This window comes from Megalops cyprinoides, chromosome 1 (assembly GCF_013368585.1).
Source record: "Megalops cyprinoides isolate fMegCyp1 chromosome 1, fMegCyp1.pri, whole genome shotgun sequence".
Classification (NCBI taxonomy): Eukaryota; Metazoa; Chordata; class Actinopteri; order Elopiformes; family Megalopidae; genus Megalops; species Megalops cyprinoides.
The window spans coordinates 45,630,623-45,643,465 of NC_050583.1; the positions used below are offsets into that span (position 1 = coordinate 45,630,623).

Genomic DNA, 12,843 nt, shown 5'->3' on the forward strand with positions numbered 1-12,843 from the left:
CACCCCTTGTGCACCTCAGCTGATGTGGGGGCAGCGTTTTGGTGCAAAATGGCTACCGTGTGCCCCTCTGGTGGGAGCTACATATCGGGGACTAATGTGCTGAGTCCTGCCTGCTTCACTATGAAGCACCATCAGATCTCTATAAGGTGTTATATAAATACAACCCATGGTTATTATTTTTATTAAATTAATATTACACACTAGATGAGAGAAAGTGAAAACCTAACAATATGCAACTTTTAAGTGAAAGACAGAGAAGGTAAATATCGGTGTGCAGAAGCTGTGTTAAATAAATGTAGTGGTTTGGTTGTAATGGTTTGGTTAACGTAATGCTTTGGTTGTAATGGTTTCACACACTCGTTAGCTTTACCTGCTAGTTTGTACCTCGTCTGGCCAACCTTTGGAATTTTGCCATGCAGTACTTCTAATATTGTTCACTCTGTATGGTTTTTCGCTTGTGTTGTATTGTACCTCACTTGTAAGTCACTTTGGATAAAAGCGTCTGCCAAATGAATAAATGTAAATGTAAATTTAAATGTAAATACAGTAAACATAACACTTTCTCACTATTACAGAGTCACCTTCCCAGCAAATGCAGAAATTTGCAACAATACAAAATTGTTCTGATAGTTTCCTCCGGTTATGCCTTCTTTGCCTCTAAACAAACCTTCAATGAATAACAGGGTTAGTGTTACAGCAAATAAGAGGTTTAGTGTTTTAGTGAATGAGGGGGTTAATGTTTTATGAATGAGAGGGTTAGTGTTTTAGAGAATGAGAGGGTTAGTCTTAGGGTTTATCCGGTTTTGATTGACAGTCTTTATTAAGAACATAAGCAAGTCTGAGGACACTGTAAGTGGAACCTGCTGGTAGCGGCTTAATGATCCAAAACAATCCGTTTAATCCAATTTCCTCCCAGCACACGCCTGCCTCGCCTCTCGCGCCTCTAATATCCCTGATGGAATGAAGACATGGAAATCATGCCTTCGTTCCTGTCCTCTAAAAGGAAAGCGTAAAGTCTGGCCTCTCAGTTCATCTCTCCGCTGAGCCTTATTCTTGGAGAGCTACCCCAAAGCTATCCTCACCCTGACCCCACAGGTTCTGGCACTTTCAGAACTGCAGGAGTGGTGGAGTCGATCTGCAGCGAGCTGTGAATAACCCCTATTGTGACCGTGAACTGACACGTATTGTCTGTGCTGAGACATGCACTTCACCCCTCACCCTGAAAGGCATTGTTTTCCTCTCCCGAGACAGCAGTAGGTCACTGGTCCCTGCGAGGGAATGGTACCATTAAGGGACAAGGGGTGCTGGGGGTGGCTGGCCTTCAGCAGACAGAGCACCCTGCACAGGATCCAGGCCCCAGGACTGAATTAACAGAGACTAACGTAAGAGCAAAGAATAGTCCGCACACAGCCGGCTCCTCCACAGACAGAAGAGCTAACAATAGTCCTCACACAGGCAGCGTCTCCTCGAACAGAGCAAGGGCAAACAAAGGGCCACACAGTCCTGCTCTCCCTGTACACAGACACTGAAAAACAATAAATAACCAGAACACAGATACAGATTTCTAACAGACATGACTGTCCCAGCAACAGACACAAGCGTACCCATAATCCCGAGCAGACAGCCAATCAGTGGCTTCAGAAAAACCTGTACAACGTTTTGAAGCTGATGGACTATAAAAATGTAAGTATGAACCGCTGGCACAGTGACACAGCATACCGGAATTAGGTATGCATTAGGCTACATAGGGTTACATATTTATTCTATACATATAGCTTCAGTTCAACATATTTTTAGTATGGAATTCAAACTGCACCACTTTCCAGGAAACACAACCTGAGTAAATTTGATAGGAATTCTGGGAATTTTGGGTCAGAAGCACTACAGCCTGTAGGTTGTTTGAGTGCATTCTGTCCTTTCCATGGAAAGTAACATGAACGTTTGTTTCAGAGCAGGAGAGGCCAAAGGCCATCACATTAATCAATATTTAATGAAAACACTGAATACATCATAGAAATAGCATTATCCTGACATGAAGAATTGATTAAGCACCTCAGATACGACCCAGGGGAGCACTTATACGTCATTATTTTAGAAGGGGGTGTGGCAGACAGATCAATGTACTTGTCTGTTACTTAGGGTCAGCTGGGGTCAGTGCTGATTTGGCTGCAGGATTCTGTGTGTCTGTTTAGGACCACACCCGGTGAGTCTTGGACTACATTCACAGTCTTACACTGGTGTCAGTTTTAGACCAAGGTCACAGTCTTGCGCAAGATAAGATGCTGGTACTGGCCCCAGATCAGGGAGTGAGCACTGAGGTCTCATTCGTCACTGTAAGACTCAGGGATAAAATGCTGCCACTGACCCCAGATAAGGACATGTTGGAAATCCTTGGTGGCTGTGAAAAATGACACTGGGTTTCCTGTACAATGCTAATCTTTTGTCTGACATCAATGTCCTAAGGAATAAACCAAACAAAATGAGTGACGACAGAACAGATGTAATTCACAGATGATAAAAATGGATCTTTAGCAGGCTGTAATAGCGCTCTGTCCCTAACGTGGTGGGAACATGCTGTCCTGCCCGGAGTGTTCCCTCACAGTGACTAAAATGTAACGATTCTGCTCGAGACGCAGTGAACCCAGCAGCTGAATATCTGCTGGAAACAGATACGAAAATCCTGATGAAGGAAAACTTTCGTCCTTACAGGCTAAAACATTCTGTATACAGTACTGGTCAAAAGTTTGGACACACCTGACTAAGATAACGGGAAACATGCATTCAAAGACATTTTGATGTAAAGACTTATGCTTAAATGTTTGAATTTTTTCTTAGACAAATATAAATCGTGAAGTTGATGCCTATGTATGAATTTCTTTCCAAAAAGTTTTTTTTTTTTTAATTAAATTTTCATGTTTTGGTCACTGCATAATTCCATTTGTGTTGTTTAATAGTTTTGATGCCTTTACCATTATTCTAAAATGTAGAAAATGGTAAAAAATAAAGTATGTCTGTCCAAACTTTTGACTGGTACTGTGTATGTGGCTGGGGGGATTCACCAACCCTGACTAGCCCATGTCAAGGACTAAGTAAAACACTTGACCAAGGACACTGGCCCAATGAGACACGAGAGTTAGTGTCGGAGGGGGCCGACATTACATAACATTATTTATGTGAGTATGTGTATGCGTGCGTGTATTGGGGGTATGTATACATTACACTCTAGTGTTTATGTGTGTGTGCATGCATGTGTGTGTGTGTGTGTGTATTGAGAGCATGTATACATTACAGGGTATATGTGTGTGTGTGTGTGCGTGCACATTGGGGGCACGTATATATTACATTTGACTGTTTTTGTGTGTATGTTGGGAGCACGTATACATTACATTTGAGAGTTTTCGTGCATGTATGTTGGGAGTGCATATACATTACATTTGAGTGTTTCTGTGCTCTACTAACACCCTTACACAGGTCGTATCTGACACCTTATCCATTCATGCTGCTGGATGCTCAGTCTGGCATTCATACACCCTGCATGTGGCTCTAGCCTGGTCATGAGCATTGTGACATCACAAAGCATGTTATCCCCACCCCCCTAACACCTGCTAACTGTAGTGCTTGCTGTTCATTTTACATGTCTTGCTATGATGTGTTTTGGATTCTGTGATCTAGTGACTGATGTAGTATACTTGGCTTTCCTTGTCTAGTCATGTTGTACAAGTTAACTTGTGCTAGGGCTTGAATGGTGTTATGCTCACACTCACTGGTCTGGGAGTGTTGTCAGCCTGGTCTGACACTGTTGCTCACTCAACTGGAATGGATACACTTCTGTTCTCTTGTGCTCTGCTAAATTAATGTAATGTAATGTAAAGCATTCACAAGGATCTGTGCTGAGAATGCAGATCCAACCTGCTCTGTTCTGCTCAGGACCCAGACCAGTCTGCTACAGCAGCTACTGAAAACTGCACTTACATCAGTAAACTACCGGTTAGGATACTATATCAACCTTTTAAAATCTACAATGAAACTGTATCTAAATCAAATTAGGGTCAAATAAAAACACAAACCCCAGTACTGTGTACACAGGCCTGGAGGCAAAAACCCATCCACAGGAAGGATGGAGCTGTTGCAGTTCCCTCAAGAGGCTGGGAGCCAGAAACACAGACTCCTCATTACGCAGTAAATACACAAGGGAAGCAGCTCCACTGCGTTCACATCTGTGTCTCATCTGCATTAACGCTGTGGAAAGCACAACCCCTAATGAGTACAGAACACTGTGACATGCTGGATTTTCCTGCACTCTCATTGGCTGTTGTCTAAAGGGCGTACCCCCCCTCTAGCCCGCAGTGACACAGTGAGTGACGCTCCTGTCTGCCCTGCCAGCGTCACCGGCTCACAGCCCCAGAGCACCAGACGCTGACACACACACATGCAGGGCTAACCGCTACACCACCATGCCCTCTCATGTCTAAAAATACACAAGCTGTTTGCCACTTCAGAGTGCGGCCTGGATGCCTGGCATGCACACACTATCCCTGCATTCAGACAGCACTCATTTTCCTCACCCATTCAAAACAATGCATGTAAATTAAATGCCACAATCACATACAAATGTGTCAAATGGCAGCAGTGTAGCATAGTGGTAATAGCTGGTTTGATTCCCCACTGGGGCACTGCTGTTGTACCCTTGGGAACCCACAATTACCTCAGTAAATATCCAGCTGTATAAATGGATAATATGTAAAAATTGTAACCTGTGTAAGTTGCCCTGGATAAAAGCATCTGCTAAATGACAATAATGTAATGTAATGTTAAGTAAGCATGTTTCACATTACATTACTGTAGAGTGCACATTACAGCTCTCCACAGTGCCCCCTCCTGGAAGAGGTCTGTACTACCATCAGGTTTACTTCACCTGAGAGGTAACCCACATGCTGAAGCAGCAGGCAGTGATGCCTCTTCCAGGTGCTGCTTTATCTCCCAGCAGCACTCAGGGCTTGGATGCTGCTGTCTCCTGATTGGCTGGGAGAGGCAGGGACTTATCTGACCATGGTGGTGACTCCACTCTCAGGTCATATAGACACACAATCCCTTGTGCGTTTGGATTGGACATTCTTTGCTAAGCAGATTAATGAATTTGTGATATCTGTGGTGTATTAAAAAGGAGAGCGTCTGATTAAGTTTAAAACACAGGAGGGGCTCAGTGTGCCACAGTCAGGGGACCGTGACTGTGGCACACTGTCAGGGTCCCCACACCTACGCCTAGAGGTGAACCCCACTGTTTGCAGGGCAGTGGGGTGTTTCAGCACAGTGGGTTACTATAGTGATATATAAAAAAGGGTGGAACTATGTGTTACCAATGATTACCAGCTTTGAACCAATCACAGAACTTTTACTATAGAGGGCAGAATCAGAGCTGATGGGGTCATACCCACCAGTGATTGACAGAACTCATTATGGGGTACATGAGGGCTCCATTATGTTTAGTATTTACCAGCACCACTGTTCTCTCCTTTGCACAGGTACTGCTCTATATCAACTTACTCAGGGCGCCTCTCTCTTTTGGACCATTTTACATAAAAGATAAAATTCCTGATAAAACCGAACAGTTTAATACGCAATGAGTAATGTTAGCAATTTCAGTCTTTATTCCGCCAGAAATGAAAAAGAAACGGCCACCCTACTCTTATCATTGTCAAGGCCATTGTTTTAAGCAAATCTGCAGTAAATTCATTCCTATGAAGACATAACATAACTCATCATGCTGCCATCATGCCTTATTCTTGTTCTTTGACATGAATCAGAGTAAAAAAAAAAAAAATCAAATGGAGACGTTTCCCTTTTTCTTTTCAACAGCAATATAAACATGCTGCAGGTTTTAACAGTCAAATCCAACGTGAATCTAGTTTACAAGCCCCGCTCCATGCTGAATTACTAATATGTCATCACTCAAACGCAGCCTCTGTGACACAGGGGACAGAGGCCAACCCTCCAGCTGCTGCAGTTTACCTGGCAATACTCTGTTCCTGCTCCAAAGTAATGCAAAGGTCATTTTTAAGCAACAGCAGATAAAATTCCTCTCCTTACAGCCCAGGTTCATATAATAATATCAATGATAATAACAATAAAAATAACTTGTGAGACACATGGAATGTCACTCTAACACACCTCTCCTGCTCCTGGTTCTCCATTATAAACTGCTGAACACTACTCTCTATTTTACCTACAATGTGGAGGAGCAAATGATGGATCCCAGAGGCTGCATTTGGGCACTGCATTATGGGTAACTCCTCTGGGATTGTACAGGACAGGGGGGCCCATGGATGTCATCTCCTCTGACACATGCCGGCCTGACCGTCCGGATCCTCGGCTCACATCCCCAGCAGCGTGGGGTTGTGGGAAATGCAGGCATGCTGTTGCCATGGAGCCGGTGGTTAGGACTCTCTCTCCGCGCTCTCCTGGTCCTCGTGGTCGTTCTGTGGTTCTGCCTGCTGGCTGCTGTCCTTCCCAGGCTCCGGATTGGAGGGGCTGGGACAGGGCTGGAGGGAGCGGGCCACCTCATCGATGGTCCATCTCTCCTCGGGAAGTGCGTGCTCCTCCAGGTTGAACTGGCCCTGCTTCGTTCGAATCAGCTCCTTAACATGGGCGCAGGACGCCAGCTCTACCAGAGAGAGGGGGAGACAACCGCGACCACAGCCATGAGATACACACACAACCCTCATCATCAGCTTTAGACTGACACACACAACCCTCATCATCAACTGTACACTGACACACACAACCCTCATCATCAGCTTTAGACTGACACACACAACTCTCATCATCAGCTTTAGACTGACACACACAACTCTCATCATCATCTGTACACTGGCACACACAACCCTCATCATCAGCTTTAGACTGACACACACAACCCTCATCATTAACTTTACAATGAAACACACAACCCTAATCATTAACTTTACATTGAAACACACAACCCTCATCATCAGCTTTAGACTGACACACACAACTCTCATCATCAACTGTACACTGCCACACACAACCCTCATCATCAGCTTTAGACTGACACACACAACTCTCATCATCAACTGTACACTGACACACACAACCCTCATCATCAGCTTTAGACTGACACACACAACTCTCATCATCAACTGTACACTGACACACACAACCCTCATGATCAACTTCACGCAAACACAAATCCATGAACATCAAGTTGTGCCACATCTGGGAGGTGTTTTCACTACATTCTAAGAACACTGTTTTTGTAAATTACAGCAACAGATAAAATAAATAACACCCATAACTCACTGTGCAAACAAGCTCTGCAGTAGTAACAAGCAGCAGGCTCAGACCCAAAGACCCCCTGCTCTTGTCATTACAGAGTCTGCCACAGGAGACTCACTGCACCTCTCCCCCTCATGGCCTGCCTCCTCCCACCAGCTGCACTCACACTAAATCACAGGATCACAGGAGTCTAGCACCACAGTGAGGGTAGGAATAAAGACACAAGTTTACCTTTGCCAAGATCATCCACCAAGCTCCTGACGTAGAAACCCCCACCACATTCGATATCTGAAAGAGGAAAACCATGTGACCCCTTCACTCTATCTAACCAATGCTGGGATATGGTTTAGAGACAGAGCCCTTAGAAAATATGAATCCCTGAGCGCTGGCCGTTATTCAAGGTCTTGTGATGCTTTTTGGGAAATACTGACGGCTACCCCGGCCACAGCAAAATAATGGCACTCATGTCAAATAATTATATGCATAATCATATTCTATAATAATATGACAAGCCTCAGGATGTATTTGCTTACTTGCTAAACTGGGTGTGCGTGTGTACATGTGTACATATATGTGTATGTGTAAATGTGACTGTGTGACAGTGTGTGTGTGTGCGTGTGTATGTATATGTGTGTATGTGTAAATGTGACTGTGTGATAGTGTGTGTGCATGTGTGAGTGTTACCCACCCAGAGTGAAGAGCGGGGGGCTGAAGTCCTGCAGGGTCAGGCTGTACACAGTGACGGCTCGCGCTGGCTTGGCCTCCACCTGGTGGCCCTGTTTCAGCAGCACACAGAGGCGCTGGCCATCCCTCTTCAGAGCAGAGTACCTACCAGGTCAAAGGTCAAAAACACCTCACTCAGGCCGCTACTCATGCTCTGTCCGCGGCTCTTCAGGACAGGAGTAACTGATTTTACAGTTTTAGACATGTGTCTCTGCTGGAACACAGCTTGAAGGGAACACCATGAGCGGCCACATTTTGCTAATTTTCTAAACACTGAAAGACATTATACCGTCAGCCATGTTTCTCCACCCTGGTCCTGAGGAGTTATTCAACAAGCACCCCGATCACACATAATTAATGACGAGCTCAGAGGGAATTAAAACCAGCTCACACCGAGCCACTCCAGGCCTAAGAAACTGAATCAGGATGATCAGATAACAGACTGAACATGGCAGGTAAAGAGCTTAATGACAGAGGCTCCCTTTGTGTCCGTCCAGAATTCTAACTGGATCTCAGCCAGTGAGCTGATATGCTGTATCTCCATGGCAGGAGCCAAAATCCCTCCAACACTGTAGTTCCGTCATTTCCGCCACAATTCACTTCACCTGCAGAGGGTTAAAGCTTCGTGAGCTTCACTGAGGATTCAATCTGTTTGTGTGTATGTGTGTGTGTGTGTGTGTGTGTGTGTGTGTGTGTGTGTGTGTAGTGGGGGGGCATGGACAGTTGTTGAAGGACTTACAGTGGAGGCACCTGCATGATGTCGCCTGTGAATTTCTTCAGTTTCTCCTCAAAGGTCTCCCTGGTGATGTGATCTGCAGAACATACAGACACACAGAATATGAGATCCTGCTGTAGGATACTCACTGCCCTGCAGACACACCTTATGCAACTTACTCATGTTTGAAGAATTCTACTACATAAAGAAATTACACAGAAATTCTGTGAATTTTGTTTAAATAACTTTCTATCATCATGCTCTTATTTGGGGTTCACACTGAATGTAACAGTTAATCAAAAGCTTTTGTAAAGTTTTTGTATGGGCGGCAGTGTAGCATAGTGGTTAAGGAGCAGGACTCATGACCAAAATGTTGCCTGTTTAATTCCCCGCTGGGGCACTCCTGTTGTACCATTGGGCAAGGTACTTAACTCCAAACTCCCTCAGTAAATATCCAGCTGTATAAATGGATAACACTGTACCTGATGTAAGTCCCTCTGGGTAAGAGTGTCTGCTAAATGCCAATAATGTAATGTAATGTATGCAAGTACATTTACAAACAGTCACTTCATCTAAAGGGAGCCATAAAAACTAGCTTTCTGCACTAAATCCTAAATCACTTGGTCCCCCCACAAAGTGCAATACACTCTCCATGCCATTCACTGGAAATGGGCAGATTGGAAGAAGTCACTGCCAATAACAGAGCTGATTTCTAACACAGTTCTTTTAGACCTGGCTGACCCAGTCCTGTGTTCCAGTGTGTTCCGCCTCCTCTCCCATGAAGCAACAGCGATCCACCAAGAGCTGGTGTGTTTAAAGTCAGCAGCCGACTGCAGGAAATGGAAATTTCTGACTGACTCCGTCACTAAGCCGGTGGCTGACTGCGGTTCAGTCGTGTCAGTGAGCTGCTGCCTGTTTTGACCTAGATGCACAAACCTTCAACCGCGAGGGCGCGGTTTTGGGTTTGGAGAGTGAACGCAGGTGTCTTACCATACGCCTCCTGCCGTATGATACTGCCTGTGGCGTCCAGGGTGTCGGTGGCCTTTCCCAGCTCTCCCACAGCTGTGTACTTCTGAAGACAGACAGACAGACAGTCTTTGGATCCAAGTACTGGGTCAATGTGTGTACCCACAGATGTTTATATATAAATCAGACACAGACAGAGACTTAGATATATATATAGATCAAGGTCAAGGTTTAGGTAAGCTTCAGTTCCAGAGGGAAATGTCTTTTGCAAAGAGGTTAGAAATACAAAACACGCTTAGAACAACTAGAATATAATACAAACAATGCTATATTAATGAAGAGCATGAGAGAGGGAGAAAAAGAGAGATAGAGAGGGAAAGACAGCAAGAGACATTCCTCACAGCATAGGCTCTCCCCTAAAACCTGCCACTATCTCTGACATACCTGAACACTACAAACACACAAACAGGTTATCAGACCTCTGATACTCAGTAGCTTGAACTCATCCTTTGACTCTGGCCCCTGCCGAAATCTGCCTCGTTCATGTTGTTGAATCTACTGTTTGGACTCACCTTGGAGCCCGTCAGCATGGAGCTCAGCATCTTGGTACCGTTTCCAATGCCGACCACTGAAAGACAGAGAGGATCCGCATCAGAACCTGTGCTTGCGCCACTCCTGCCGCTTTCAGCAGCACGACATGCAATATCTTGCCACCCAATCGGTAACCATGGAAACCATGTCACAGCATCAGATCGGGAGCACCAATTTAGTGCAAGAGCAACGCAGATCTTTACACGACTTGGTTGTGCTAGTCTAGTACGGACACATTCATTTAATCATGATTTCACCATTTGTCCAACCAGGTGGTGCAGATCAATGTATCCGTGTAACGCGCACTCTGAATGGATGCAGCTGCACAAGCACAGCGCCTTTCCCTGGTTTCTGTGCCCCGAAACACCTTAAAGTAACACAGTTCTGGGACACTGAAGCCAGAAGGCATCGCAGGACGATTACCCCATAGCAACACGGAGGGCGCATAAGAAACTCCATATTAATTATGTCTTCGGCAACTGCAGGCCATGTTTTGTACCCGCAGGTCATGTTATCTGTTTTCAGCTCTTCGGTCCGAACGACGCAGCGGCAGCCCGCATGCTTACCCAGCACCCCTGAAGCGGGACTGTCCAGCGTCCCGCCGTGGCCGAGCTTCAGCGCCTGCTTCTTCCTCTTTCGGGGATTGTGTTTTATACCGACTTCTGTGATCGAGAGTTCGGGAGATCGTTAAACATCGCTAAACAAATAGCTGTAAAATAACCTAGCTAAGGACAGTTACCTATGTTACATTATTGAGACCAAGATATATGTGACCAGACAGTTGTAGTCTGCTTAATCAGACGTGGTTAGCTGGCTGTTCTACTTCTATAAGACTCCTAAATACATTTACTGTAATGTCTTCCAAAAGGCTTACATTAATAACACTGCGCTCGAAGTACTGTATTAAATAGGTATCTGGCTGGCTAGCTAGTTAGCTCATTCATTTTGCATGAATTATCCGCTGCCTCTCTGCTTACTGTACACATAAGACAAACAGGTAATACCTCCTAATAATTTTATTTTCAGTGTGTTTAATACATCCGCCGAGGTGGGTCCTTGTTTTTTATAAACTGCGAACAGCCCATTTAACGCCTCTAGTTTAGCTTTCGAAGTTGCCTGTCCTGCTGCCATGCTTTCTGTTTTCGTGGCGCATGTTGATGACGAAACACACCACGCTAAATGATGCTGGGAAATGTGGTTCTTTGTCTCAAAATCATTCCGCTAATACAAAGTTTTTACATTATATGTTTACGTACAATGCCTATCTATGAAACTAATGCCTTTTATTTATAATTACTGATTTAAAGATGTTCCTTAGCCAGTATCATTACATTACATTTTAGAGAGCAACTTACAAAGTGTATCTAGTGAAGTTGTATGAAAACTTGTACAAACAAGACACCAGGTACAACATCAGTGCCAAACATAGCACTGAGATCCCAAGTGTGTGCCGAGATCCACATGTATATACAACACAATACTATTCCGAACGCAATGCCAACACATACTCTGAAGAAAAAGCTTCACACATAAAATAACGCTTGGGTGGTGTGGCTGAGGTGTAACCTGAAAAAGTGGTCTGCATTGGACAATGGCCAGCATCTCTACAGTTCTGACCGCACCAGAAAGCTCGTTCCATCTCATGGAACCAACAGGGACAGAGTTGCACATCTGGGTTATGAGGGGTGGGTTTGGGGGGGCAGCCAAGCGTCCCGAAGAAGCTGAGCGCAGTGGGCGGTGTGTAGGGTCTGATGGCTGTTGAAGATAATGGGGCCAAATGAGAGGAAACTAAGGCTGGACAGGTAAGATCTGCAGCTGATATATGTACATGTACACACCATAAGGTGGAGGTGAGGCTGTTTTGCACCACAGCATTCAGGATCAGTTCTGACTCACCCAGTCTCCATGTCTCAGACCTGTATTCCTCTTTCCAGATACCACGCATCTAATGATTATTCACCTCTCTGACAGCACACTGAGGCAGTACAAAGTCTGTGGTGATGTGGCCGCTTACACCCTCAGCAACAGACCTCATATCAGATTTCCAGTCCCCATTCCTAAACCCAACCATTGGGTATAAGTTTTTGATTCTGATCCAGGATCAGCTGCTAAGAGAATGAAGCTCTGCAGCTGTGCTCTTATTTAACCAGGGAGGGCAGAAGTGTGAGGAGGTGAAGATTTCCTGAGCTGATCTTCTCCTCTCTCTCACTCACTCTGCGCCTCTCCCCCCTCCCTGCAGCGATCAGAGGAATGCATGACCTAGTTCAGTAAATCCCTGCCAAGTTCAGCTCCACAAGTGAAAACACATTTTCAGAGTTTGTTTCTTCAGGGGGAAGCCTTTAAAAACGCCAGCTGCCCACACACACAGCGGAGCAGCCGGGGAACAGCGGAGAGATTCAGATCACTAGACCCCCCATGGCTGGAGGTGAGAATCTGGAGTAAACCTGTCCAATGACAGAGCAAATGAGAGGATTTCATTGGCTGGCTGCTGCACATCAGGAGTTTAGTGAGTTTCATCACTCAGTGGGTCCAGTGCAGGCCAAAGGCCACTGCAG

General features: G+C 45.2%; 1 protein-coding gene across 1 annotated transcript; it reads right to left on the reverse strand.

The window, feature by feature from the left end:
• Positions 1 to 5,657: 5,657 nt before the first annotated feature.
• Positions 5,658 to 11,433, reverse strand: trub1 (TruB pseudouridine (psi) synthase family member 1). Its single transcript, XM_036547936.1, has 8 exons — positions 11,293 to 11,433; positions 10,855 to 10,950; positions 10,270 to 10,325; positions 9,722 to 9,803; positions 8,756 to 8,828; positions 7,982 to 8,121; positions 7,525 to 7,581; positions 5,658 to 6,661 (listed from the first exon to the last, which is right to left on the reverse strand). Exons 1-8 carry the CDS (start codon positions 11,417 to 11,419, stop codon positions 6,435 to 6,437), a joined length of 858 nt encoding a protein of 285 aa, XP_036403829.1. The 5' UTR covers positions 11,420 to 11,433; the 3' UTR covers positions 5,658 to 6,434.
• Between the last annotated feature and the right edge of the window lie 1,410 nt (positions 11,434 to 12,843).